The sequence below is a fragment of the Ursus arctos genome, unplaced genomic scaffold, assembly GCF_023065955.2.
Source record: "Ursus arctos isolate Adak ecotype North America unplaced genomic scaffold, UrsArc2.0 scaffold_25, whole genome shotgun sequence".
Taxonomy (NCBI): Eukaryota; Metazoa; Chordata; class Mammalia; order Carnivora; family Ursidae; genus Ursus; species Ursus arctos.
In genome coordinates this window covers 8,145,320-8,172,084 of record NW_026622930.1, presented here as the reverse complement: position 1 = coordinate 8,172,084, position 26,765 = coordinate 8,145,320, and the positions used below count along the sequence as shown (strand labels likewise).

Here is a 26,765-nt window from a genome sequence, read left to right as displayed (position 1 = left end):
CCCTATATTACAGATAATGTACATATACAAGTCTCATACCTGCGTTGCATAGTTATGAAGAATCATAACCATTTTTCAGATACTTAACGGCATAAATAATAAGTAATCAAATGGAATATTTTAAGGAAGAATGGTTAAAAAAATGCTTTAACTTGCCAGATTTGGTTTTGGTCCGAAACCTCATAAGATGTGAAAGATAAAGTTTTCAGGTTTGTTTTTTTTTTAAAGACTAAACTAATTTAAAAATTTTTATCATACTCTGGTTTTTCAGCCTAGTATCCATACTAGGTAATGGCAGTTTGCTTTTTTGTGAGATAGGTTCTGGTGAGAAGTTTGGCTTCCAGCACCTCTAAAATGGGTTCTGTGGAATTGTATATAGGACTGAACTTTTTTAGTATCCTAAAATTACATGAATTATACTTTAGTTGTAAATTGTTTTAAAGAGACAAAATAGTATTTAGTTATAATGGCATTTTGTAAAATGAAAACTTGCCTTTTCTCTAATTTAATGGAATTGGATTCTGCATAAAAATCGGATTTCTTCTTTGCTCCCACATTAGTCATGTCTGCTTTTTAATAGAAATTTATACTGTTACTGGAAAAAGAAATCATGAGGCCTGTCTTCAGTATTCAGTTTAATTTTTGCTACTTATTAATTTGAGTTAAAAAGGATGGTGTGTTTGAACTGTTTTTGAGCTTACTAATGTAATATGTATAATTAGTGATCCTGTTTTTGTGGCTAAAGTCTTGGTGCGTTATTTCTATTAAAGCAACTTTGTTTTAATAGATTATATTTTAGTGAGCAGCTTAGAGATACAAAGCACTCCACTGGAGTCTGAACCAAACTATCAATTAATGTTTATTCATTGTTCTTGAATTAAGCTGCTTTGGGATAATTTATAAAATCACTCTTTCTCAGAAGAATAAAACCAATAGTTAGAAACTTGTGGAATTTAGCTTTTATGATTTTATGTACATCTTGAGATTGCAATCCCCCTTGCTAAACTGATGCTGATCTGTAACTGTCTCAAAGCTATTACATTATGGTGTTAATATCCAGCACAAAGCAGTTAAATAAAATAAATAGCATGTTGTCTTTATCTCCAAAGGCATTATATTGTACTTCTAGCAAGTGCACCAACAGAAAAACAACGCCTGGAATGGTGAGTATAAGATTAGACTTTACAGAGACAATAAGCAAAAATCAATCAGATAGCTACAGAACACAGTAGGAGATGGGAGAAAGTTTGTCTTCCCGTCCAGTCTGGTTTTATTCATAAATGGAACTTTACCACATGTAATGGAAGCCTACGAATTTGGGGATCCAAACACAACTTTGTGGGTTTTTTTCCCCTTACGGAGATCCATGTATCATTAACTATATTTAAAGTGCTTTGTTTTAGCTTACTGATTTTTTCCCTTTAAATATTTGCCAGGATGTCTTTTATAACCTTCTTAGTTTGAAATGTGGCTTGATTATCCTTCCTCAGTTTTTGCTTCAGCATTTTTTAGAGCCCAAGACTGGTTTTATCTATGGGAGTTCAGATGGTTGAACTGCCCTCACATGTATTTAAGTATGATCTTATATTACTGCTTTGTGTAAACATATTTGACTTTGTGCATTTTATTTTATTTTTTAAATTAACCAGAATTTTCATTAATACTAAGTGACATTTGTTCAGGGTGGGCTTGGTGGAATCAAAAATCCGAATCCTGGTTGGAAGTTTGGAGAAGAATGAATTTATTACACTGGCTCATGTGAATCCCCAGTCATTTCCAGCACCCAAAGAAAATCCTGACAAGTAAGCAATCTTCTAATTTAATCTAGTTTCCTTCTCTCCTTTTTAACTTTTACTTGTAGAAGCTTTCTATAGGCAATTTTTAATAACTAAAGTCACCATTTTGTTGGCACAAAACCAGTTTGAGATTAGGTTTTCCAGATCCTCAGAAACACTGAAGACAAAAATTATTCCTTGAGAAAAATCAATACTGAAATAGTTTTCTCTGAAAATAGTCAAATGATGAGGTACCTATTAACTAACCAGAGTTCAAATTCTGCATATCTGCTTTTTAGCATTTCTTAAAATTTCTTTCTTGTCACCCATATTATACAGTGGTCGTCAGAATAGCTGCTATCCCAAATATGTCTTGCTTTTCATCTTAATTTTTTAAAGGAGAGAAAATGCTTTCAGTTTACCTTGCGAAAATCTGCTTTGTGATAGATTCTGGAACATTGGGAAGATCTGTTAATAAAAGGCTCACATTATTCTTTTAAGGGTCTTTCATAGGTCAATCTCTGGTTTCACTTGTTGCTGTATTATTATTATTATGAGATTCTACTTTGCCTATACTTCGTTGCATTTGGAAGGTGAGGGGAGCTTTAGTAATGAGTTTTTTAAAAAAATAAAGTAGTGTTAAAGATGGACAAATACAGGTGACTCAGTCATTTGAGATTGTGCTGCAGTGGTATAGCGGATACTCTTGATTTGTCGATACAGATTATTTCCTTTTGCAGTCCTGTAAAAGAGTTGTTATTTGAGCTTTTTATAATTTTTTGTTGCTGCAGTTTTAATTATTAAAAGATCCATTCAGTACATAGATTATTAAATGTTCAAAGTAGCTGAATCACCCACTGTTCCTGTTATCTGTAGTCAAATTACTGTTCATGTCATCTTTTTTCTTTTTCTTTTTTTAAAAAAAGATTTATTTATTTTAGAGAGAGAGTGAGCAGGGGTCGGGGGAAAAGGAGCAGAGGGAGAGGGGGAGAGAAACCCAAGCAGACTCTGTGATGAGTGCAGAACCCGATCTGGGGCTCAATCCCACGACCCATGAGATCACAACCTGAGCCGAAACCAAGAGTCGGATGCTCAACTGACTGCACCACCCAGGCGCCCCTCATGCCACCTTTTCAATTGAGTTTTAAAATTTTAAGGAATATATTAAGTTCTAGTTAAAATTTTATGTCTAGAATAATCTTTTTGTTTCAGATTTTTCTAAAATGCATTACTCCTTTTCCCTTGTTAGTTTGAACATAATTTTTATTGTGCCTTTGGTACTTTGGGATCATCATTAACATTGGCTGTCAGTACCCTGTTTATATAGTAATAGGAATATGAAGGACAGGCATGGGGGAGGCCTTTGAGTTTTGATGGAGTTTGGGTTTAGAACTTAGTTTGCTTATACATTTGTATTCTGTTTTCCACATACCTCAGGTTGTCAACCACATTGATAACATTTTCATGAAGTCTTGATAAACTAGTAACACTTTTCTTACTTTGCAGGGAAGAATTTCGCACGATGTGGGTGATTGGGTTAGTGTTTAAAAAAACAGAAAATTCTGAAAATCTCAGTGTTGATCTCACCTATGATATTCAGTCTTTCACAGATACAGGTATTTCTCTCCTTGGATGATCAAAACACGTAACTTGAATATTTGAATTTGTCTTCATGTGTACCATAGTGATATTTGCAATAACTGTTAATTGGGAATATTGAACAATGATTATCAGAATAATCTTAATGTTTTATATTAGTTATATAGTTTCAGTAATTTCTAATATATGAATGATTTTTTTGTATTCTAGATTTACAGTTAAGTAGGACCATTTTAAATTTGTTCACAGTTATTTATGAAGTTAGAAACCACCTGAGTATTTGATTGGGTAAAAGACAGTCTGTGTCTGACTGCCTCAATAATCTTGAAGCTAAGACATTTACAAAGCTAGACTTCCAGTGATGTGAGGAAATTTTATTCTCTGTGTCAAATACAGACTCAAGTGTTGATTCACGGGTAGAGTATGGTGTGATTAGAGCTACATTTCAGATTGACCTATACCCTGAGATATAACTGAGATGTAACAGTTTATCTAAAGAACAAATGGGTGTAGTTCACAGAAGCGAAGGCTATATGTAGGTGCACGACTTTTCAGGGGAATGGTGAATACGCATAGAGACAATGATGAACATACAGGTCCAGTGACTAGAAGGCATACTTAATGCAGTCAGGCGGTTGCACCTGTGTTTGGAATCACTAGCAGTGTGACGTCTGGCAGCTGCTCCTGATACATGTTGTGATTCTGACCAGCAGCAACCTTGCCATTGGTGAAACAGTAGCAGTTAAAGTTCCAAAGGAAACAAGATGAACTCTAAAGGGACACATGGTAGTTGCCTTCTTAGAAAATTCAGATTAAAAATACTGTTTCTTACGAAAAATTGAGTTGATTTCTTTCAAATAATTGGTAATTGGTAAGTAGGTTTTTCATTTTTAGGAATATAAGTGGAATACGGCACAATTCTTTATGGTGAGGAACATTGAAGGATATTTAGTGTCCCTAGCAAGTAGTAACCCTTAATAACTGTGACAACAAAAACACTCGTATAGATTTCTTAGAATGTGATTTTGAGTGTGGTAACTCCATTTGCTGAATGCCACAGAAGTGTTTTTTTCCAGAGTAAAAATTCTGATGTCAACTTAAACTATAAACTAAGAAATCATATAGAGATACTTGAGTTAGAAAATTTGTTTTGTGCATTTCATCTCAATTGAGTTGTTTATCAAAGATTGTGCTAATGAACCATCAGAATTTTCAAGGAACTTTTTATTTTGGGAGGGAAATGTTCAGTTGTCCTGGACCTGAAACATTTTAATGGAATACTTTGTGGGATTTTCTTTTCTTTTCTTTTCTTTTTTTAATATTTTATATGAGAGAGAGCACATGTGCACAAGCGGGGGAAGGGGCAGAGGGAGAGGGAGAAGCAGGCTATCCACTGAGCAGAGAGCCCCACTCAGGGCTCCATCCGAGGACCCTGAGATTATGACCTGAGCAGAAGGCAGATGCTTGACTGACTGAGCCACCCAGGTGCCCCCTTTGTGGGATTTTCTTTTTTTTTTCTTTTTTTTTTTTTGTAAATTTATTTATTTTTATTTAAATTCAATTAACATATAATGTATTATTGGTTCCAGAGGTAGAGGTTAGTGATTCATCAGTTTTATATAGTACCCAGTGCTCATTACATCACATGCCGTCCTTAATGTCCATCACCCAGTTACCCATCCCCCATCCCTCTCCCCTCCAGCAACCCTCAGTTTGTTTCCTGTGCTTGAGTCTCTTATGATTTGTCTCCCTCTCTCATTTCATCTTGTTTTATTTTTGCCTCTCTTTCCCTATGATCCTCTGTTTTGTTTCTTAAATTCCACATATCAGCGAGATCATGATAATTGTCTTTCTCTAATTGACTTATTTCCCTTAGCCTAACACACTCTGGTTCCATCCACGTCATTGCAGATGGCAAGATTTCTTTTTTTGATGACCTAGTAGTATTCCTGTGTATGTGTGTGTGTGCGTGTGCACATGCACACGCCACATCATCTCTATCCATTATCTGTTGATGGACATCTGGGCTCTTTGCACAGGTTGGCTGTTGTGGACATTGCTGCTATAGTGCAGGTGCCCCTTCGGATCACTACATTTGTATCTTTGGGGTAAATACCCAGTAGTGCGATTGCTGGGTCTTGGGTAGCTCTATTTTCAACCTTTTGAGGAATCTCCGTGCTGTTTTCCAGGCTGCACCAGCTTGCATTCTTTGTGGGATTTTCTAATAAAACAAATTTAATAAGTTCAATACGCAAATTCTTACTTCCAGTCTCTTCCAACTTCTCTTGAAATCTTTTTGGTCTCAGGTATTCGCAGCTATATCCCTGTAGTTTGTTTAAGCTAGAAATCTTGGAGTCCTCCTTAACTCCGTTTTTTCTCATAATGTAATGTTACTGCATTAAAAAAATCCTTTTGCCTCTACTTTTAGTATCCATTGAGATTCCTGCTACTAATTGCTATTTCTACTGCTATCACACTAGTCCAAGCCATTTGTCATTGCTCTGTTGTATTTCTCCCATTACTACAGTTCCCTGGCCTGTCCTAGCCCAGCTATTAACGGGCTAATAGTTATTCTCAGTCAGCCATCCAGAATGATAGTAAATCAAATCATGCCTTGCCTGCTTAAAACGTATAGTGGCTACCAATCTCATTTGGAAAGAAGTTCAAGTCCTTCCTTACTGTGGTTTGCAAGCTTTTACCTAATCTGGCCTTCTCATTATGTCTGTGGCCTCATTTCCTGTTGTAAGTCCAGAATCCTTTATCCATATTCTTGGGGCCAGAAAGGTAATAAAGCTAGTGAGTAATATTCCTAGTGGGGCTTGGAGCAACATTTGATAGTCAGCGACAGTAATATTTCTTCAGGGAACTGTTGGGGATTCACATTAAGCAAAGGTAGAGACCAAATAACCACAAATAGGTTAGATCAGGGTTTGTTGTTGCCAGATGAGTTTTGGCGCCAATTTTAGGAAGAACTTACGTGTTGGGAGCTTTTGGGGTTTTGGAATTGGTCTTAAGGGATTATGGATCTTGACTTTTCCCTCTCCCCAGTGGCTTTTTGTTCTTCAAACATACCAAACATGCTCTCAACTGAGGACATTTTGTCCTTGACCTTCAATCTTCCTGGAATGTGGTTCCATCAGTTATCTTTGCTTATTTCACTTTCATTTCAGTCTCCACTCTGATGTCCTCTCGGTTTCTATGATGAGCTTGTCTTCTTCCCTACTCGGCTTTTCTCCATAGCATTGTCATCATCTGATATGAAATAGTTTTTACTTCGTTGTTTCCTGTTGATCGTATTGTCCCTACTAGAGTGTAGACTCTGAAGTTCTTTTGGCCTCTTATTCTCTGCTGTATTCCCCATGCCCAGAACAGTGTGATTACAGTATAGGTGCTCAATAAATAATTTGTCATATGACTGAGTAAATGGATTTTTCCTTTTGGGGATTCTCTGGAACTTACTTGGTTGAATATATTTTTAGCATTTTCTTTTTGTTCCTGTGAACTCAATTATTTGAGTTATTTTCATTATAGAAGATGTTAACTACTTAAAGTGTTATCTATCCTGCAGATTCTTGAAAAGGTGTCTTTGGGTTTAGTCAATAAGTTTGACTTTTGCTGCATTTGTTACATAATTGGGCTAGAATTTTAAATAATAGTGTAGCACAAAAGGGTATGAAGATGCCCTTTTTTTCCAGTTCTGCTGTTTCTTAAAGAAGTACTCTTTAAAGTAATTATTTTAAGAGTAATTAACTGGAAGAGTTAGTATACTTTGTGCTTTTATTCATTATATAGACCTTGTGGTAAAAGGTACTTAAGAGTTTGCTCAGGCAATGGATTGTGTCAGATTAGAGGTAATTTTGGCCTGATGTTTTATGCACAGGATTGATAGAAAAGGATACCTACTTAGAATAATTTCTCCTGGGTGAGATTAACTGCTTTTGTTAAAATGTTTCTATTTCTTATAACAATTTCCTAATTGTGTAGTTTATAGGCAAGCAATAAACAGCAAGATGTTTGAGGTGGACATGAAAATTGCTGCAATGCATGTAAAAAGAAAGCAACTTCATCAACTACTACCTAATCATGTTCTTCAGAAAAAGAAAAAGGTAAATTTAGAAAGTAGTTAACAAAAGCATTACTATCATAATGTTTTTACTGTATTCAGTCTATCAGTACTTCAACATTTAGACTCAGTTTAAGTCATGCTTGAAGTAGATCACAGCATTTTAAAAAATCTGTTCCAGGGAACAGTTCCATTATGTGAAACCTTGCTCCCAGTCACGTTTCTTGCGCGTACTTGCAGACCTCAGACAGATTAGTGGTGATGCTTCCTTTCCTTATTTTACGTAAGCTTGTAGTCTCTTTCAAAGTCTTCTGTTCTTATCCATTTAATACCCACATCACTATCTAATTTCCTTTCCTTTAAAAAGTAAACTAAGTAATATGTGGGTAATATGTAACTTTTTATAAAAATGGCTTTATTTTGTTAAGAATTATACATGTATATTATTGAAAAATGAGTATAAAGATCACAAACAGAGGTGACCAGAGTTAATGTTTTGTAGAATGTCATTCTGGTAATAGTGCTCCCTGTTGAATAACTTACAGCCATGTTTTTCTTATTTGGACTTACTATAGAGGACATATTAGAATTTTAGTGCAGAGGTGACAATTACATTTTTACTTTATGTGATTTCAAGACTAAGTGGCTTATTTCTCTAATGGAATATACACTGCAGTGAAAATGAATGGGTTAGAGCCACATATATTAATAATATTCAGTTAAAAGGTTCTGATGAGTATGTACTATTTAATAATTTTATATAAGATTTAAAGTTTTAAAAATGTAAAACAATATATTGTTTAAGAGGATATGAAAGAAAAGTATAGCATATATTATGGTACGGACATACACGTCAAGGACAAGAGCTTTGGAGTAGATAAACTGGTTCAATTTCAGGTTCCACTGCTTCCCACCTGAGACTTGGGCCAGCTATATAATGAACATCTTGTTCTTGATTTGCTTCTTCTCTAAAATTAAGATAATATTTTTACCTGTCTCATTAGATATTTTGTGAGTTTGAACTGAGTGAATACCTGTACAAGCTGGTTTCTGCTAGTGCTTGGCACACAGCGAGTGCTCACATTGGTTTCTGTTGTTACCACCATAACTTGGAGGTAGAGGCACTTGCTTTTTTATTTTGGTTTAAAATGCAGTTTTAAAAGGCATTTTTGTTTTTAAAGTAACTTAGTACATTAAAGCTTCTTTGTGACTTGTTTTCTTCTCAACCTAATGCTTTTATAAGTTAACTAATCTAGAAAGTGACAAAAAGGTACTGTTCTTTTCTCAAGCCATTTTATTATTTGTCATAAAATATACATAAAGTTTACCACTGAGTAATTTTATTTTTTAAGTAAAATGTCAAGCCAGACATTTGTCTTCTGATTGTCTCTTGGTGTTATTAGTTAGTTTAAGCAGCCACACTTCAATGTGTATTTACTACATGTAAAAATACATAAACATTTTATGTGTTTTCAGAAGTCAATGTAAATAGATTGTTATGTTCTTTAACACTTACCTATTTCTATTTTATTAAAACATCTGTTTATAACTGAGGTGATTAGATTTTCCAGAACCCTTGATTCTCAGATTACCTTTTAAAATGCCTACATACATGTTACTGTTGATACTCGAAACAATGAACGTGTAGTTTAAATAAATTTTATTTTTATTCTATTTCTTAAGGTGTTATCTATCTAAATATAATATTCTGAAATATAAAAAGAATTATTAGTGATCAGAAATAACTTATTTAGTTTAAACTTCTTATTTATCAAATAAAGCTTAATTGTACTCTCATCACCCAGTAGTAGCTACTTTTCACATTTTAGTGTGTATTTCTACATAGACTGTTGGGTGCACATATGTAGCCACATATCATATGTACTTTTAAAAGGTTTTTGATGGTACATACCCTTTTGTGACCCGCTCTTTGGGTGTTTGTTATCTGTCCAGATTACATTACGTTATAGATAGTACCCGGTTGCTTAGTATTTCTGTGTGCGGCTGCAGTATGGTTATCTCTCTCCTTTATTTGACGTCATTTGGATTATTTCTAAGTTGGCCGCTAGTAAGATAGCACTTTCCTGTTCTTAGAAGTAGTATCTAGAAATCTAGATCCATGAATCTTTTCTCTTAGACTCTTATTAATAGCTTCCTTTTATTAACTGCTATTTGCAAAGCACTGTACAAATGTTTTTCTATATTTAATGATACAACAAGCCACAAGTGTCGTCTTTAATAGAAAAAACCAAGTGGCTAATAAACTTGCCCACGGTTGTATAGTAGGAGATGGGAATGGGACCTCCCATCCCCACACAATGCAAAGCATGTGTGTTTATTTCTCTCTGTAGTGTGTTCTGTCTTTATTTATCTTTTATTAGAAGGCTTGGATAGAACATTTATGATGTCTTGGCATTGAAGTCTTTTGTGCCAAACTTGATATAGACAGGGGCAAAGCAGAGCAACTGTTTTCGTGTTCAAACCAGCCAGTTAAAACCTTCAGGTTCACAGATCATCGTCAGCAGTGGCCTGTTGTCTCACAGGTGTTTGATCACCTGGTCAGGCAGGTAACTATGTAGAATTAGTATAATTTACTTACTGTACAAATCCTTGTCTGGTGGAGAGTGAAATTGGTAGCATTTTTGCATAGGAAAGAAACTCATTAGAAAATACATTTCACAACTGACCTCATAAACAAGTGGCATTACTTTCTCTTCCTCTCCATTCTGCCACATCTCATCTTCCCCATTTGATCAATATTGGTTTATGTACAGAAGTAATGTCTGTAGTGCTAGATCAAAGAGCGTCTTGTCATTTGGGGAACTAGAGTGCGCGCACACACACGCATATGGGATATGGGTTTTTGTCAACAGTGCAGTCATTTCCATTAAAATGTTTCTGTAGGTAAGTGGAGCAACAAGGCTAAAAAGTATTCTGGGGAAAAAGAAAAAGCTGAAGAAATCAATTTGATACTGCAGTACTATTGATTGTAGAAACAGAAACTAAGTTCTTTAGAAATCAACTTTTATCCCATAGAAACATTAATAGTTTAAGCTTTATTTTGGTTTTCCTATATTAAGTAACATTTTGAGTACTATGATTTTTAAGAAGCAGGACTAACAGTAGGATTTACATGTGGATATTAGGTTTCACTTTCAGGAAATTATTTCTGTTTCTATTTTCCCAGGATAATTTATGCTATTAAATGTACCATGTTAAAATTCTAAGTTGGCGGTCAGAGCATCAGAAATTCTTGCTTTTGAGAGAGGCTCATTTATGTATAGATGTTTAGAAGTGGTACTACACTGTTCTTATTTGATAATTTTTTTGACGTTACACAATTTTGTGTTCATTGTAGAATAATTAAAAATTGATTTAAAAAATTGATCATAATCTCAGAAGCCAGAGATATTCATTGCTAGTATTGGGTTTATCATTAAGACTTTTTTCCTAATAATATATATGTGTATGTGTCTGTATATATAGTTCTCTAAGATCCATGTGTTTTCACATTATAGTGCTTTTTAGTGTACAGTGTGTCTTGTGGAGAGTGTGTACGTTTAATGTAGAATTCATTTCTCCTTTTTTCGCCCATGAAAGAACTGTAGTCAGGCCTCTGAGTCAGGAAGTGTATTTCTACCAAATCTTTGCCTTATAAGTCAGCATGACACTTTGGAGTTTTCATGATTTCACTGATTTATGCTTTGTAGTAGAAATCATTTATCAGAGTAAAAGATGTTCATGTTTCAGAGATCTGGGTAAAATAAAGGTATATTTGACTAAATACTTTATTAATTGCAGCATTCAACAGAAGGTGTCAGATTGACGCCTCTAAATGACAGCAGCCTCGATTTGTCTATGGACAGTGATAACAGCATGTCTGTGCCTTCACCTACCAGTGCTATGAAGACCAGTCCATTGAACAGTTCTGGCAGCTCTCAGGGGTAAGGAAAGGGAATGAAGTGAAGTGGCTGTTCACTAAACATACTTGATAAATCCTCTTGTTAGAGTCATCTATTTAGAATATTATTTTTATTCCCTCTTCTAATTTTTTAAAAATAGCAATTGAACTTATTTTGGGGGGAAAGTAATTTTTATTTTTGTCCTGTTGTGTCATACTTGTATTCCTTTTTTGGGACAGGTGTATCTTAATTCAGATACGAGTGGATGTTCACACCATTATCCCTCAAATTTCACATACAGATGGCCCCTGACTAATATGGTTTCACTTAAGATTTTTGACTTTACAGTGGTGCAAAAGCAGTACACAGTCAGTAAAAACCATACTTTGAAGTTTGAATTTTGATCTTTTCTGGGGCTAACAATATACCATACGATAGATAGTCTCTCGTGGTGCCTGGCAACAGCAGTGAGCTGCAGCTCCCAGTGAGCCCTGTGCTCACAGGGTCAACAGCCACTACACCAACGACCATTCTGCACCCATACGGCCGTTCTTCACTTTCAGTACAATATTCAGTAAATTACATGAGTTAGTCAACACTTTATTATAAAATGGGCTTTGTGTTAGGTGATTTTGCCCAATTGTAGGCTAATGTAAGTGTCCTGAGCATGTTTAAGGTAGGCTAGGCTAAGTTGTGATGTTTGGTAGTTATGTGTATTAAATGCCTTTTTGACTTAAGATATTTTCAATTTATGATGGGTTTAATGGGACGTAATCCCATCTTAGGAAAGATCTGTATTGAGGCTTCTACTGCCTCCAGTGTCTGGTGTGCTACGGAGAATGGACAAGAGGGACAAAATCACCTTTCTGTCCCGGGGCTGCTTACATCTGTGTAGCAGGGGAGGAGATCTGTGGACGTATTAGGGCTCTTCTAAGGAAGTTGAAGGTCTATGTGGCCTGGTTTTAGTTACAGGAAACTTTTTTTAAAAGAACTAAGTGTCTTCAAAAACATTTAACACAGCTAAACACTTTTGTTATGAAAGAATACATGGCTATGGTGGCAAGAACTAGAACACAAAAAGCCATATTTATGTTTAACCTATAAATTTTTCCGGTGTATCATTGCAGAATCTTTTTTTTTAATGGAAATACTATAGTTTCTTCAAAGGAATTTGTATAGAAGTCTTTTGTACTTTGAGTTTATGCACATGTATGTATAACAGTAACTATGTGTTAAGTAACTTCAGAAGTTTAAACAATGTTAGTTTCTTACGTAATACTAAGTAACTTCCCTAAATGAGACTTCTGGATTTTAAGTTTATAACTGTATATTTGCTTAGCAAATTTTGAGTATTTATTATGAACTAGCCATTTTGCCAGCTTTTCTGGTTTTCTTCCTGCATCTGTGGTTGTTCTTGGGCCAGCTCTCCCTTTCTGTTTCAATCATTAGATATGTGTGCCCTTGAGAGCGCTTGGCCTGGTATTCTCCCTGGGGGAGTGGGATTACCTGCGCTTGTTGAGTTCATTGACTTCTGTGTACCAGTGAACTCCAAAGCCCCTTTCTTTCTTTCTTTCTTTTCTTTCTTTTCTTTCTTTTCTTTCTTTCTTTCTCTCTCTCTCTCTCTCTCTTTCTTATTTATTTGGGAGAGCTCGGGTGGGAGGGACAGAGGGAGAGGGAGAGAGAATCTCAAGCAGACCCCGTGCTGAGCACAGAGGCTGACTTGGGGCTCAGTCCCAGGACCCCGAGATCATGACCTGAGCCGAAACCAAGTGTCGGACACTTAAGAAGCTGACTGCCCTGGTTGCATGCAAATGTCACGTAGGCACCAAAAGTCTAAGTCCTTTCGTGTCGCCACCTTGTCACACTGATGTCATTGTTCCATAGTTGGAGAGTGCAAGCTGTAGCTGAGGGAGTGAGAATAACCACAGAGAACTTCTTGCCTTAATTTTTCTTTAAAGGGATAATTAAAATGAGATTATTTAACTGTGATAGGATTTATTTGAGACAGAAAAGTTGAAGAAGAGATACCAGAATAAAGGATGGATGATTTGAATTTCCTGAAATGACAGGAGGGAGTGGGATGCAGAACATAGAAGAGGGGGGATGGCTTTGAAAGCCTTTATTGTTTATCTGGGCCACTGGGTGGTCCTTTAGGGTGTCATGAACCCTTAGATTTTGTATGCAGAAACTTACTTCTATTTCTCAGACCATTTTCTTATTTATAGCGTTTGACAGGGTTTTCTTACATCCCAAATCTGTTATGTCTGTCTCCCCAAATCAGATACAAGATTGTTCTTAGAACTATCCTGTTTAACATGCTAGTCGCTAGCCACATGTGGCAATTTAAATTTATTAATATTAAATATTCAGTTTCTCACCAGCCATATTTCAAGTGCAGAGTAGCTGCATCTATCTAGTGACTACCATACTGTATAGCACAGATATGAGACGTTGTTCCAGAGGGTTCTGTTGGACAGCACTGCTTTAGAGTGTGTGCTTTTGGTCGTTGGTTGTATTTTACCAAATAAAGTCAGTTACTGATATATACATAGAAGTAAAACCAAAGAATCATTTCCTTTAGAAAATAACTTGCATATTAAATGTTGTTATGGAATTTTTATACTTTTCTGTTTGCTTTTACTACTTTTTTTTTTTTTTTTTTTTTTTTTTTTTAGCAGAAACAGTCCTGCTCCAGCTGTAACAGCAGCATCTGTGACCAACATACAGGCTACTGAAGTTTCTGTGCCACAAGTAAATTCCAGTGAAAGCTCAGGGGGTAAGGAGATGGGGTTGACAGGCTTGAGAATCCTTAAACCGTATTTGGTGTTAGCCTTCATTTTGAAAGATGGCTTTATTTGTTGATTAAGTCAGTTTTTTAATGCCGTTGTATAATTATCAATAAAATAAAATACAGAGACCTAAAGTTTTACTTGTAACTTGCTGTCGACAGGATTTATTGTAATTGTTATGTGTTCACGTACTTACCTACTTAGGTACATCGAGTGAAAGCATTCCTCAAACTGCCACACAACCAGCCATTTCACCACCACCAAAGCCTACGGTCTCCAGAGTTGTTTCTTCAACACGTCTGGTAAACCCACCACCTAGACCTTCAGGAAATGCAGCAACAAAAATACCTAATCCTATAGTAGGAGTCAAGAGGACATCCTCACCTCACAAAGAAGAGAGTCCTAAGAAAACCAAAACAGAAGAGGTATCTATATATTAGTTAGCCATGGGAGTACCAGCCTGCCTATTCTAAAGTCCAGTAGAAGAACATCTTTGTGAGCCAGAATTGAGAAGCAGCAAGGAAGAAAGCTTTCTGAAAATGTTTAGGTAGTGCTTTAGGGCCATAGTCTCTCTTCACCCTTTTACCCTTCTCAGTGACTACCTCTTCCATAAAGCTGTGCCTCATTTAAACTTAGCTTGTCTAGTCTATAACATAGTTTAGCATGTCATCCCAATTTCTTATTTTCTCACAGCTATATCTTTTATGTGTACTGATTCTTTGATAGCCCCCTTGGACACAGTTCCGTGATCCAGATGGAGTTTTGGAGTTTCTTACACTGTACTTGGTATTACATGGTTACCGAGTATGAGAGGTTTTCAGGAAATTCTTATTGAATAACTGGCCAAAGTTGCAAAGTTAGATTAATTTTGAGACCTTGAATGATTACTTCCTCGAACCCTTCAGGGAATTTTCTAGCAATACTTTCACTTTTTATAAAAGTGGCCAATTTATCTTGCCAAAGTCTTAGATAGTTTTAGGGAAACCATTAAAAGTGTACATTGGTGTGTGGTTTAAAATATAAAACAGAAATAAGTAGCTTTGTTACACAATTTCATTGCTTCCTGGAGTCACTCTCGTGTTGTTTTCCTATTAGTAGGACAGTCATTGTTGCCCCAGAGATGACAGTCCAAAAACTCCAATTTCATTGTGATTTTTGGTTGATAATTCGTTAGTTAGGAATTTACTCATTTCACCAAAGTTTCTTTAGAAAGGGAAAAAAAGAAATCTGGATTTTTCTTATGGGAGTGTTTTGATCTGTAATAGTGAAAAATTATTGTCACTAATTTGTAAGTGTTTTATTCCCCAGCTTATTCTGAAGCCTTTTGGTTTATATTTTTTTTGGATATGGTCACTATTAACTAAATATCAGTAACTTGATGGATTTTGTCACTCTAATGATGCTGAATGATTATATCATATCATGCTTTATAACACGTATTATGAAAACCCATCCGTGTAGTTATTTCTTAAGGCAGTGATTTTCAGCCTTGCTTGTACATCAGAGTATTTTGGAGTGATGTTTTTCCCCTCCTCATAGATTTTACAGCCTCTTCCAGATACACTGAGTCAGAGACTCGAGAAGTTAGTCCTGGGAATCTTTTATTCAGACCCCCAGTGCTGCAGGACTGTGTTGTGCAGCAACCCAGAAGTGTGCGAGCTTTGGTGGAGCTCCACATTGTGTCTGTTGATACTTGTCTGGAGTTGGCAGAGCATTGCAGAATTCACATTTCTTTTTATCTTAGTAAAGTATATGTAAGTGTGAACTGTAGATGCCTATTCATTCTGTTTACTTCTGTTAATGGTTTAATCCCTTAATGGCTCCCAAGAGCTCTGACTCATGGTATACAGCATAATGTTGGTAATTTCATTTGCACTTACCTTGGCAGAAAACACTCCTGTTTCCTGTCTAGATAGAGAGACAATAGAAATATAGAATTTTTTAACTTAGTATGGACAATTTTAAGCCTGTACACGAGAGTCATTTCCTGTGCTTGTGTACCCACTGTGCAGCTTCGGGTACTGTGGGCTTTGCCAGTCCCTACACCCTTCATTCTTTTGGTCTTTTCCATCTCCCTGCATCTGGGCTGTGGAGATTCAAAATCCAGACATCGTATCATTTCATTAGTATTTTTAAAATCATGTATCTAAAAGATAAGGATTACAAAAAAGAAAGCATAAACAAAATAAACTTATCCCGCTTAGAAAAATCAAATATCTTGTCAATGCTCAAGTGACCCCAATTGCATCATCATTGATTTTTTTTTAATAGTCTTTGTTTGTTCCATTCTGTAGGTACATAAGATCCCTGTGTAGCTATTGATTGATTTCTCTTAAGTATTCTTTAAAACAGATTTCCCTCCCTTTTTTCCTTGCAGTCTTTTTTCTTTTCTCACAGTGTGGGTTTTGTTTTTGGCGGCTTCATGGAGTTGACTAACAAAAACAGTTTTATGATATGGAAGAGACCTTAGGATCTTAGGTATCTCATAGGCTGATTGCCCCATTTCCCAGAAAGAGGAGCTTGAGTTTCAGTGGTTTTTCCATTTATAAAGCTAATTAAAGTCAGAGTCAGGATTAGAACCCAGGCCTAAAATCTCATGGTGCTAAAGGAGAAGATTGTTATGAATATCGTCATTTTGGAGCTCTCCTGAACTGGATCTTTTATTCTCTGTTAATGAGTACTTGGTATTAGAAATTTTAACAAACCAGAAAGAAACACTGGTCTTAATTAATAATACAGTGACGTGGATTAACGGGAGGATTCGGGGTGGTCAGGAGGTATACTGCTGCTTAATTTGCATCATATGCGAAGGCTTGACAAATATGTAAAATAAAAATAGATAAATGTTTGCCCTGGATTGTATGGTTAAATGATGCTATATATGTATTTTTAAACTTTTTCTTATGGAAAATTTCAAACATGTACAAAATTATAATCAGCAGTCCTGTTTGCATCACTTAGCTTCAGCAGTTACTAGTTCACGGCCAGCCTGCTTCATCTTCACATCTACTTCCTTTCCCCTTGTTATGAAGCAAATCCCAGGCGTATCATTTCAGCCATAAATATTTCTGTGTGTATCTAAAGATAAAGACTTCTGAAAACATAACTACAGGATATTATCACCGTGTGTGTGTGTGTATCAGTATATTTACCAGTATTAGCAATAATTCCGTAGTGTTACATATCCGGTCAGGTTTGATATTTGCCCAGTTAGACAAATTAACTGTTTTTGAAGTTTATAACGTTTGCAGGATATAAGTAAGGTCCTTATTAGAATTGGTTTATATTATTGTTAAATCTCTTCTACTCATAGAAACATGGTTTCTGTGTCTTGTTATAAAGCTACATTTAAAATTATAATTTTACCTAGTAAATACAGCAGAGAAATTAGGGTTAAAATAGTTTTTCTTAAAGGGACGTTAATTGCAAGTCACTGCAGGAATGGGAAAGTACAGCCATCTTTGGCTTCCTTCCCTTTTCCTTTCTTTACTGAAAATGAGTTGTTTTGAATATAATTATAATAAATTAAAAAATTGAGTCTGGAAGAGAGCATTTCTCAAACCTGCTGTTCTTCAGGATGTTACTAAGTTTGACTAAGGGGGATTCTGTGGTTAAAATTAAGTTTGAGAAAGTTAAAGGGGTATTCTTTATAGGACTTCTCAGAACCTTTTATAAAACGTGCTATTAGGTATGTGAATTTCCCAGAATGGGGGTGATAGGATTCCAAGTTTCTAAATTGTTTGATCAAAGAGCTCTTTTTTTTTTTTTCCTATCCCTTACAAAAAATATTTTATGAACTTCATGGTTTTAGGAATGTAGTTTAGGTGGTGTTGATCAACAGTAACAGCTTTCTACATATTCTTTGTTTGGAAGATACCAAAGCCAAACTAAATATATTACATTAAAAATTTTTTTCTCAAGTGAATGAGTGATCTACTTTAAGGCCATAGTTGATCTTACAGGTTAAATTACTTTATAATTTAAATTTTTATCAAAGCATTGATTGGCAAATAATCTAAATTTTTCATTTTAGAGAATAAAGCTTTTTTTTTCAAAAACAGGATGAAACAAGCGAAGATGCTAACTGTGTTGCTTTGAGTGGACATGATAAAACAGAAACAAAGGTATACTAATTTAGCCTTGGAATACATACACAGTTAAGAGTACAGAAGATGTGATACAAATGTCTCTAGAATATTGCACTGTCTTTTGTTCTGTAGGCTTTAGGTTGTTTTCAGTATTGTTTTTAGAGAAGTGTTCGTCCCTTTTGAATGTTAATTTATAATGCTGAAATTGAATTTCTCAAATGTTTGAGGTCCTACTAAATGCAAGGTGATCTGGGTGGATACTGAGTGGAATAAAGTGATGAGTAAGTCATGTTCTGTGACTTTAAAAGAACTTATAATTAAGTAGAGAAGATAAGAGGTAGAAGCAACTAATTACAGTACCAAAGAAGATCAAAGTAATTGAGGCTGCTGGGGTGGTGAGGGGCAGGAGCAGTGAGATGTTACCTCTGACTGAAGAAATAGTTAGAGGCTTTGTAGAAAGACCATGTAGTATTTGACATAGTTCTTGAAGGATATGTAGGGTTTGGGGCAGTCCAAGATGAGAAAGCTCAGTCTTGGGGTGAGCGTATGGTATGTTTTGAGAATCAGTTTTTGGCAGAAGTTTCTGGTAAGAGCCTTCTGGGGTGCATGGGGCTTGAGATGAGGTAGATAAGATGAGAGATAATGGTTTAGCCAAACCATATTAGACTTCGAACATCATTTTTTCAGAAATTGAAAGGTACTGAAGGCTTTTAACTTTTTCCTCTTATCGTAGAAAATTTGGAAATCCTCCTCCTCCCAAATTATTTCCATAATTGACATTTTAGCAAGTATTCTTTTGGTGTCTTTGTAGATTTTATTTGGGCATACATGCCAGTGCCTTTTGCTTTCAAATCTTTATTCACTCTGTAAACCAGGAAAAATTGTTCCTGTGAGTATATAATGTACAGAATATTAATAGCTATCTTAAGGCTATTACCATATTTTATTCAACCAGTTTCCAATTGTTAGCATTTGTTTCTGTTAAAAAAAGAAAGTTCTTTCTTACTGTAGTATTGACTGTAGGTAAATACCTGCCATCCATTTATATGTATTAGAATAAATTAATGAAAGAGGAGTTACTGAGGCAAATAGTATGCTTACTTTTAAAACTTGATACATAACTCCAGTTTGTGCTTCAGAAAGCCTGCACTTCATTTCTCTTACCTGCATCCTGTTGATACTATTCTGTTTTGTAAGAGAAAATTGACATTTCATTGTTTTATTACTATATATGTTGTTTTTATAGAAATTCAGATTTTTACATGTTTTTTCATCTGTTTGTGTATATATGTAGTATTTTGTTTTGTGTACAGCATTAAAAATGTTGAGAGCAGTGGCATGACATGGTTCGCCCTGTATTTTCTGATAGTACTTAGAGTAGATCAGTGCATTGATTATTGAGGAGGGGAGGCGAAACCAAAAAAAAAAAAAAAAAAAAAGGAATGTTTTAGGGACTTTTTTCTACTTTTAATTGAAGGTGTGGGAGCAGTTTTTATCCTTTTGAAAAGGTAATTTTAGTTAATATTAACTGGGTTTTGTTTTTTTCACATAGCTAGGGCTTGGGTTTGTAGTGTGTTAATTACTGTCTGGGCATCATTTCATAATGTGCCTGTGCATGTCTTTAATTATTATTTGCTCCAAATGTCCAAGTTGGAGGTAGTTGGAAAGTCAGGAGATAGTCTGACCATGCCTATAAAATTGAAGTAGACAAATAGAAACGTATGTGTATGTGTCAAGAGCGAGGCGGCCTGTGGCCAGGCTCACCACATGATTTTGGGATGTGGTCCCATCTTTCTCTTGATCCTCCTGTCTTCCAAGTTGTCTTCTTTATTAGCCACCAAACCCAGTCATGTTCTTTTATTCTTTTTTTAAGTCTCTTTCCTCCCCCGTCCTCTTTGTCTCACAGGAACAACTTGATACAGAGACAAGTACAACTCAATCAGAAACTATTCACACAGCGGCTTCTCTGTTGGCCTCTCAGGTACTAAGTGCAAAAAGCAAGGAGAGTTTTATAAATGTTGTTAAGATTAGTGTGGTATAATGAATTAAAGTGAGCATATACAGAAGACTGTAAAATTCTCTCTGTAACAGTAATTACTCACTAGCCATCGATGTGCATATCGTAGTTTAGAGCATCGGATTTGACAGAACCGTTGTTTTGCACTGTCAAGATGCTAACTCATCCCCTTATATATTATTTGATATTGCAAATTATTTAAATCTTCACTAGACACAATATGCAGTATTCATATAAAGGTTTTCTCTACAGATCAAAGAGTGAATTTTAAATCATGACAGAACTAAAAAACATTCTTTGTGGATCTATTTGTGAGGTTAAAATGATTTTTTTCTTTTTAAAATGTGTTTCTGTCTCACATTTTACTTCTGATTTTCAATTTTTAATTCAGTGTAACCCATAATTCTTTCAAATTATTTTTTCATTTGTCCTAGAAATCCTGTGGTAGTCCCTTCTTGCATACAGTAAGCACCTAGAAGCTTTTTTTTTTTAATACTGATTTGTGAACCTTCATTTTGTTTATGAAACAATGGTTTTCTTTCTTAACCCTTTCGAATTGAGTATACTTCAAAGTCTAGGTCATACTTTGACCCAAAGTAAATATTTTCTTTAAGTAGACGTAAGACCACTGAGATCATTGCTGCTCACATGAGGCTGCTGAACTAAGGCAGTGATATTTTGCTGCTTTGTGACTCAGAGTTATTTTAATGTCATAATTTTAAGATGTGTTTTTGCTAACTATTAACCCTCATAGCCTCTAAAGAGAGAAATACCATGTTGACTTTCTGGAATGTCTTTTATTTCCATAACTTTTATCTAATAAAAATTTGGGGTGGAGGAAGTAACTAAAACAACGTGAGGAAATGTGCTTGGCATTGATACAAGGACAAAGTCTCTCAGTCTTCAGCTCCTGTGATGTGACTGCATGGCTTTTGGCCTGCCACATTACTCTGGGGAACATTTTCATAGTTTGTCTTACTAAGTTCATCCCTATGGTGATGAGTACTGGTGGGTATTTGCCTTTTTGTATTTTTATGGGGAGGTAGATCTTGATTTCTAATGGAAAGATTTGTAGAGCCATTGAGAGAAAAATCACTCAGTTAATAAAAAGAGTGATAATATTGATTTTTTAAAAAATCCCTGTATTTGGTGATATAAGGGGTATATTTCTTTCTGGGGAGATGATTATAATATTGTGGCTGTGTGTAATAATCATCGTTTTGAGATAACTTGAGATACTTAACAGACAAAATGGTAGCCTCTCTGGGATTTGCTTCAGAGTAAGCTTGGGAGTGAAGGTGGGGGGACAGTGGATGGTTCTGGTTGGGCCGCTGGCGAAGCTCGGTAATGGCTACATGGGATTCATCATAGAACACACTCTACTTGTGTGGATGCTTGGAATTTCCCATAATAAAACATTTAAAAATTTATTTCTCTGTTTTGGGATGTTAAAGAAATCTTGTGATTTAATCTTCTTTTAACATGAAGTTTTTTAGAATAACTAAATTATTGTTGAGTTGTATAGATTTAATTTTATAACGTATAGGGTCAGAAAATAATGTCCTGGTAACTGCTGCTCCTGTGTGTGATGTGAACTTTAAGTGTTCTCCCACATGGGGGTGCTCCAGCACCAGCTAACATCACAGCTGTTAGTGTTAACTAGGAGTAAATACAGTTTAACTCGACTTTAATAATTATATGACAGGTCATTCTTAGAGGAGTGTGTCTATACAAGCTGTATTTTAAAATTATTTAGGAGTTTTCTGTGTATTGCTAAAATATTCCTATTATTTGAAAATTACAAGTGTAGAGCAAATAATTTTACAGTAATAGTCCTATTTATTTGTACTTCATTCTTGTTTCTCTTTAAATTTTTAATACTTCTGTGGTAAGGTCCCATCCATTTCTTAGAAAGTAAAGCAGTGGAAAGTAAATCTCATTTTAAGTTACAGTGCTTTGAACAATGTTGTGTTCTTTGCTTTCGTTCTCAGAAAACATCCAGTACAGACCTTTCTGATATCCCTGCTCTCCCTGCAAATCCTATTCCTGTTATCAAGAATTCAATAAAACTGAGATTGAATCGGTAAAAACAACCTCAGGGGTCCATAAACAATATCTGCCAACTCAACCTGTTGTCTTCAAATGCTAAAAAAGGAGAATGGAGGGTACAAGACTAGACATGACTGAAAATGGATTTAGGTTTTTTTTGTGACCTCCCTTACTGGGCTAATCAGCACTTGATCGGAAGTCCAGGTTAGTATGTGAAGCCAGGAGTACTATTATTATTGTGTTAGCAACAGTTGCATTAACTATTTCAAAAAATTACTGCCTTTAAAAAAAAAAAACACCTCAAGCTATATTTGTATCCATAATTGACATCTGGATTGGGTTTATGTTTGATGCATTGTTTGGAAAAATTTGCAATACAAACTGGCATAATAATTCCTTGTTCGATAATGCACTTTTATGTATTTTTTTATTAGAAAGTAGAACTAATTTTAGATTTTCAGCTTGATGGATTTTCATTTTTTCCTGAAAAATTTCCTTTACCATTAGTCTTCAAATTGGATACCATTGTGCAGTGACGTACTGTTCTACTTCAGAGAAAGGATGAGAGGACATCTAGTTCAGTCCCTGTGCGGTAGCTGCAACCCTTAAAAATGAAATATCAACTCTAAGGGTATATATTTGACATTGAAAGAATAATTAGGAAATAGTTGGTTTTGATGGGGTCATGATTAAGAAAAGATATATTGGTTTTATTTATAGAATTGTTTAGAGTGCATACAAATCAGTGGGCAAATATTTTTCTTTGAGCTTATTAAAGCTCCATATTCTTTTGCCTTCAGTCTGTTGTCTTTGAAACAAAGCTTTTGCTCCCTCCCCCTTTTCTTTTTCCCTTTTTGCTTGTATGCATAAGGTAGAACTTAATTTCATAAGAAACAAATGCCAGTATTTTCTTAAGCCATGATGTGAAACCAATGATCCTGTGGCCACGTGGCACAGAACACTAAATTTCGGTCCTGTGGCTGAAACTTTAGGGTGACTAAAAGAAATGCGTGTGAAACATGATGCCCTAACAGGGACGCCATTTGATCTCTGGACATGCGGACTTTTGTACACTCCACAGAACTCCTCTCTGTAGTAAAGTTGATTTTCAATTTTAAACATGTGGGCAAAAAGGCATTTTCTCCAAGAATTTTAAACTAATTTTTATTTTTAAATGGTTGACCAAAATTTGTCAGTAAATTTTACATGTAGAAACATTTTAAAAATCATTTCTAGCAAGCACTTGGCATCTAGTCAGCTCTCTACTCCTATTTCATTTTGTTCTATCCGATCAATAGATTAGGAACTCTTTTCTGCAGAGAACAGAAGTCCTCGTAATTAAGCAGCAGAGCGCCCATCGTCACGAAGTAGGCGGTGCCAGATGTTGATAAACTTAGTTACTCTTTCCTAATCTGGACAAAGCAGACCTAACAGATTTTCTGACGAGCATGTTTATGAATCTTCCATTGTGCTCCATTCTATCACATGTGCATTTTTCATGTTAAACTGCAGTTACTTAAACTCTTCCCCTGTCCTTCTAAATTAATTTTCCAAAGTTGGAGTGTAGTCTTTCCCCTTAGGCTATGCATTAATTGAGGCTTTCTTTTCACCGTACCTGATGATGTCTAGTAGACAGTGTTTCCGCTTCCCACATCTTCGCTCCGCACACTCACCTTGCCCTTCCTCCCACCACCTAAGGAAAAAGATGGTCATGCTAACAGGTGAAGTGTACAAGGTGTCTGTGTGTTTTGTGTAGCTTCAGAGTTAGATTGAAATTGCCAGGCACAGATTTAGTCTTGTCATTTTGTTTACACATTGGGGGAAAAAAATTCAGTTTATTAAACGTTTCATGTAACTGCACCCAAGTTTTGCCAAGCTGGAAACTTGGACCTTTTCTGTGTAGTGACTTTTTAATTCTAGTTTTCATAACCTGGAGATCAGACTGTTGCTTTCGCATGATGTATGTAGTGTCTCATGACTGGAGTTTGCTTTGTTTTATAGTATCTGTACTCCTTGTATTTTTCAAGAGCTATTTTGTAAACAGATGATGTATTTCTCCATTGAAAACACAATAAAAAAAAAAAAACAGCACAATCCCACAGTTGGCTGGTTTCTTTTGACTGACTTTATTTCTCTTGTTTTTTCAGTGATAAATCGGTTCGACTTACAAGTTTATAGTATGGCCATAAGTGAAGATTTGCAAAAAAGAATTTACTTTGCTTATTACATTTAGAAAAGATTTGCTTCTGGTTAATTTATGCTGTTAGTGGCAGCCTAGTATTAATTGATATCTTCCGTGATCACAATTTTTCGTATAAATGATCATTTGGGGAGGAAAACGTGAATGTAATTACTAATAATTCACTCTCAGCTGTGCCATTGTCTACAGTATTTATTTTGTGTATGTAGACTCTATCCTTTTCTGTATATTTGTTTCGTGCATGTAGTCAGTGTACTGCTGATCTGTTTCCTTTTCAAAGCTGTTGGTTTTCAACAGGAGTTGGTGCTTTATTTCTATGTCAGCAGGTGGCAGTGTTGTTTTTCAGTGAATTTAGGATTATAGACCACAAACCAGCTAGGATCTTCTGTTTCTCATTTTACTGAACTTAAATCGGGTGCTGCTTTTCTTAAACCCCCAAATGCTCAACATCGCATACTAAACTCATGGGTTAGGAGGGAACTGCTTCATATGTTTGTAATGGCCAACTCCTGAGTGTGGCTGTCTTCAGTGCTTTGAGTGGAGGGATGGACCTTCTGATGTTGAAGTCATTATTCTAATCGACATGCAGTTGTGTGTATTTCGTTCCTGAAATTCCAAATTCTAATACCTTTATTATATATAAAACAATATATGACTGCAACATGGGATGACTTTTCATTAAGCTTTTGGGACTGTTCAGTAAAAGGGAAGATACTGTAGAAATTACCCTTGACTCCATTGTTCACACCTACAGAGTTGAGCTTGTGGGACTTCCTCTACCTCGATAGACACCTAAACATGGGACTGAATAGCCCACTTTCTGACTCTGATCGCCCTCATGGTCTTTTGGCTTTTCATGCATCTTGCTGAATTAGTAAAACTATTGCAAGTTGTGTGTTTTGTGGCTCTGGGTATATTCCGGAATAAAGTTTGTATTTTTCTAATTAACACTTTTGTTTTTTTTCTGCACACAGAAAAATGTTTTAGAGCTCTGCGTAGTATTAATTCTGGCTGCACTCAGGGTGGCAATAAGCGATCAGCAGCTCCAAGTAGTAATTGATGTATGAAAGGGTAAATCATTAACACACACAGTTTGTAGACCAAGCCCCGGAAATGCTAACTGTTCGTGCACTTAGATGCATTTAAGCAAAAAGAGAAACTGTTTATCTAAAAAGGCATTGAATAATCCGTTGGATATACTTTTGCCTATTTTAATTCTAATAAAAGAACAGCACAAGGAAAATTAGTTACTTTAGCCTGAACTGTATGGTGTTTTTTTTTTTTTAATTCTCCCCTTTATTCCTTTACTGTTAGTTTTTTTTTTTCAAACCAGAATCACAAATGGATACTGTCATAACTTAGACCTGAACTTGTTGGTACGTGAAATATTAAGTGTGTTCTGTAATAAACATGACTTTCAGTCATATAGCGACAAGTGGTCTGTTTAATGCTGTATAGTGTCTGTTTTTCATATTTGTGTAATCAATTTATTCATCCTTTATACTTAACCAGTTTAAACATTCTTGTGACATCTTATGTAGCTTTATTGGCATTAGGAAACATGGCATCAATATTTCTGAGCCATGTATTTTAGAAGTGGTTGCATATACGTCATCCTAGAACTGATTTCTTATATTTAGGAAGGCGTTTCAACTTCTGCTTCTCTTCCTCAGAGACATACTTTTGTCTCCGTGTTCTGCAAACATCATTGTAGCTGATCAGTGATCAGTCATACATGGATTTTGCTGAAAGGGATGGAATTTTAAGTGCACTTTTTTTCCTTTCCTCATCTCCCAATTCACAGGCCTTTCCTCAAAAGGGTAGAATTAAGGCTGTATGCTCAAGTTCACATTTCAGAAAGCTCACCTTTGTGTGAAAGGTGGTGACTGTAGTTATTGTGCTTTTTTTCTGCAATTACTTTTTTTTAAATGCTTCACATTTACAGATAGCTAAAAATCATAACTACAAAGGGCAGAGAGTATTGTTTAGAGTTTATAATTTACTAAGTATTTAAAATGTTAACTTTGAAAATATACTTTAAAAATGCATTCACTTTCCTTCTGTTTTGGGTATCTTTAAATTGCACTAGCAGGATGGGAAATGGATCCTCTTTCGAAATGAAAAATAGAAGTAGCCTGTTGTTTGCTTTCACCAAAGCTTTATATTTTTTGCTGTGATATTTCTAAGGTACAGGATGATCACTTGAATCAAAAATAGTTTCCTCCTTGCCACCCAGCTTAGAGTTTTTGTTTAGTATATCTTGTTGTTATTTGTTTTTTACTG

The 26,765-nt window shown here is 35.4% G+C and overlaps 1 protein-coding gene across 4 annotated transcripts in view; it reads left to right on the top strand.

Moving 5' to 3' along the window:
* Positions 1-24,376, top strand: part of PAPOLA (poly(A) polymerase alpha) — a 59,612-nt gene extending 35,236 nt beyond the window's left edge. For 2 of the 4 annotated variants that reach the window (XM_026515336.4, XM_044389941.3), the window contains 10 exons: positions 1,110-1,163; positions 1,683-1,802; positions 3,282-3,391; positions 7,359-7,480; positions 11,239-11,381; positions 14,015-14,115; positions 14,333-14,553; positions 18,190-18,252; positions 20,123-20,197; positions 22,225-24,376. In XM_026515336.4, coding sequence (XP_026371121.1) covers positions 1,110-1,163; positions 1,683-1,802; positions 3,282-3,391; positions 7,359-7,480; positions 11,239-11,381; positions 14,015-14,115; positions 14,333-14,553; positions 18,190-18,252; positions 20,123-20,197; positions 22,225-22,320 — 1,105 coding nt within the window. In that variant the 3' untranslated portion in view covers positions 22,321-24,376. The remainder of the gene's footprint in view (positions 1-1,109; positions 1,164-1,682; positions 1,803-3,281; positions 3,392-7,358; positions 7,481-11,238; positions 11,382-14,014; positions 14,116-14,332; positions 14,554-18,189; positions 18,253-20,122; positions 20,198-22,224) is intronic. The other 2 variants (XM_044389939.3, XM_044389940.3) reach the window with 2 other exon arrangements.
* The last annotated feature ends 2,389 nt before the right edge of the window (positions 24,377-26,765 follow it).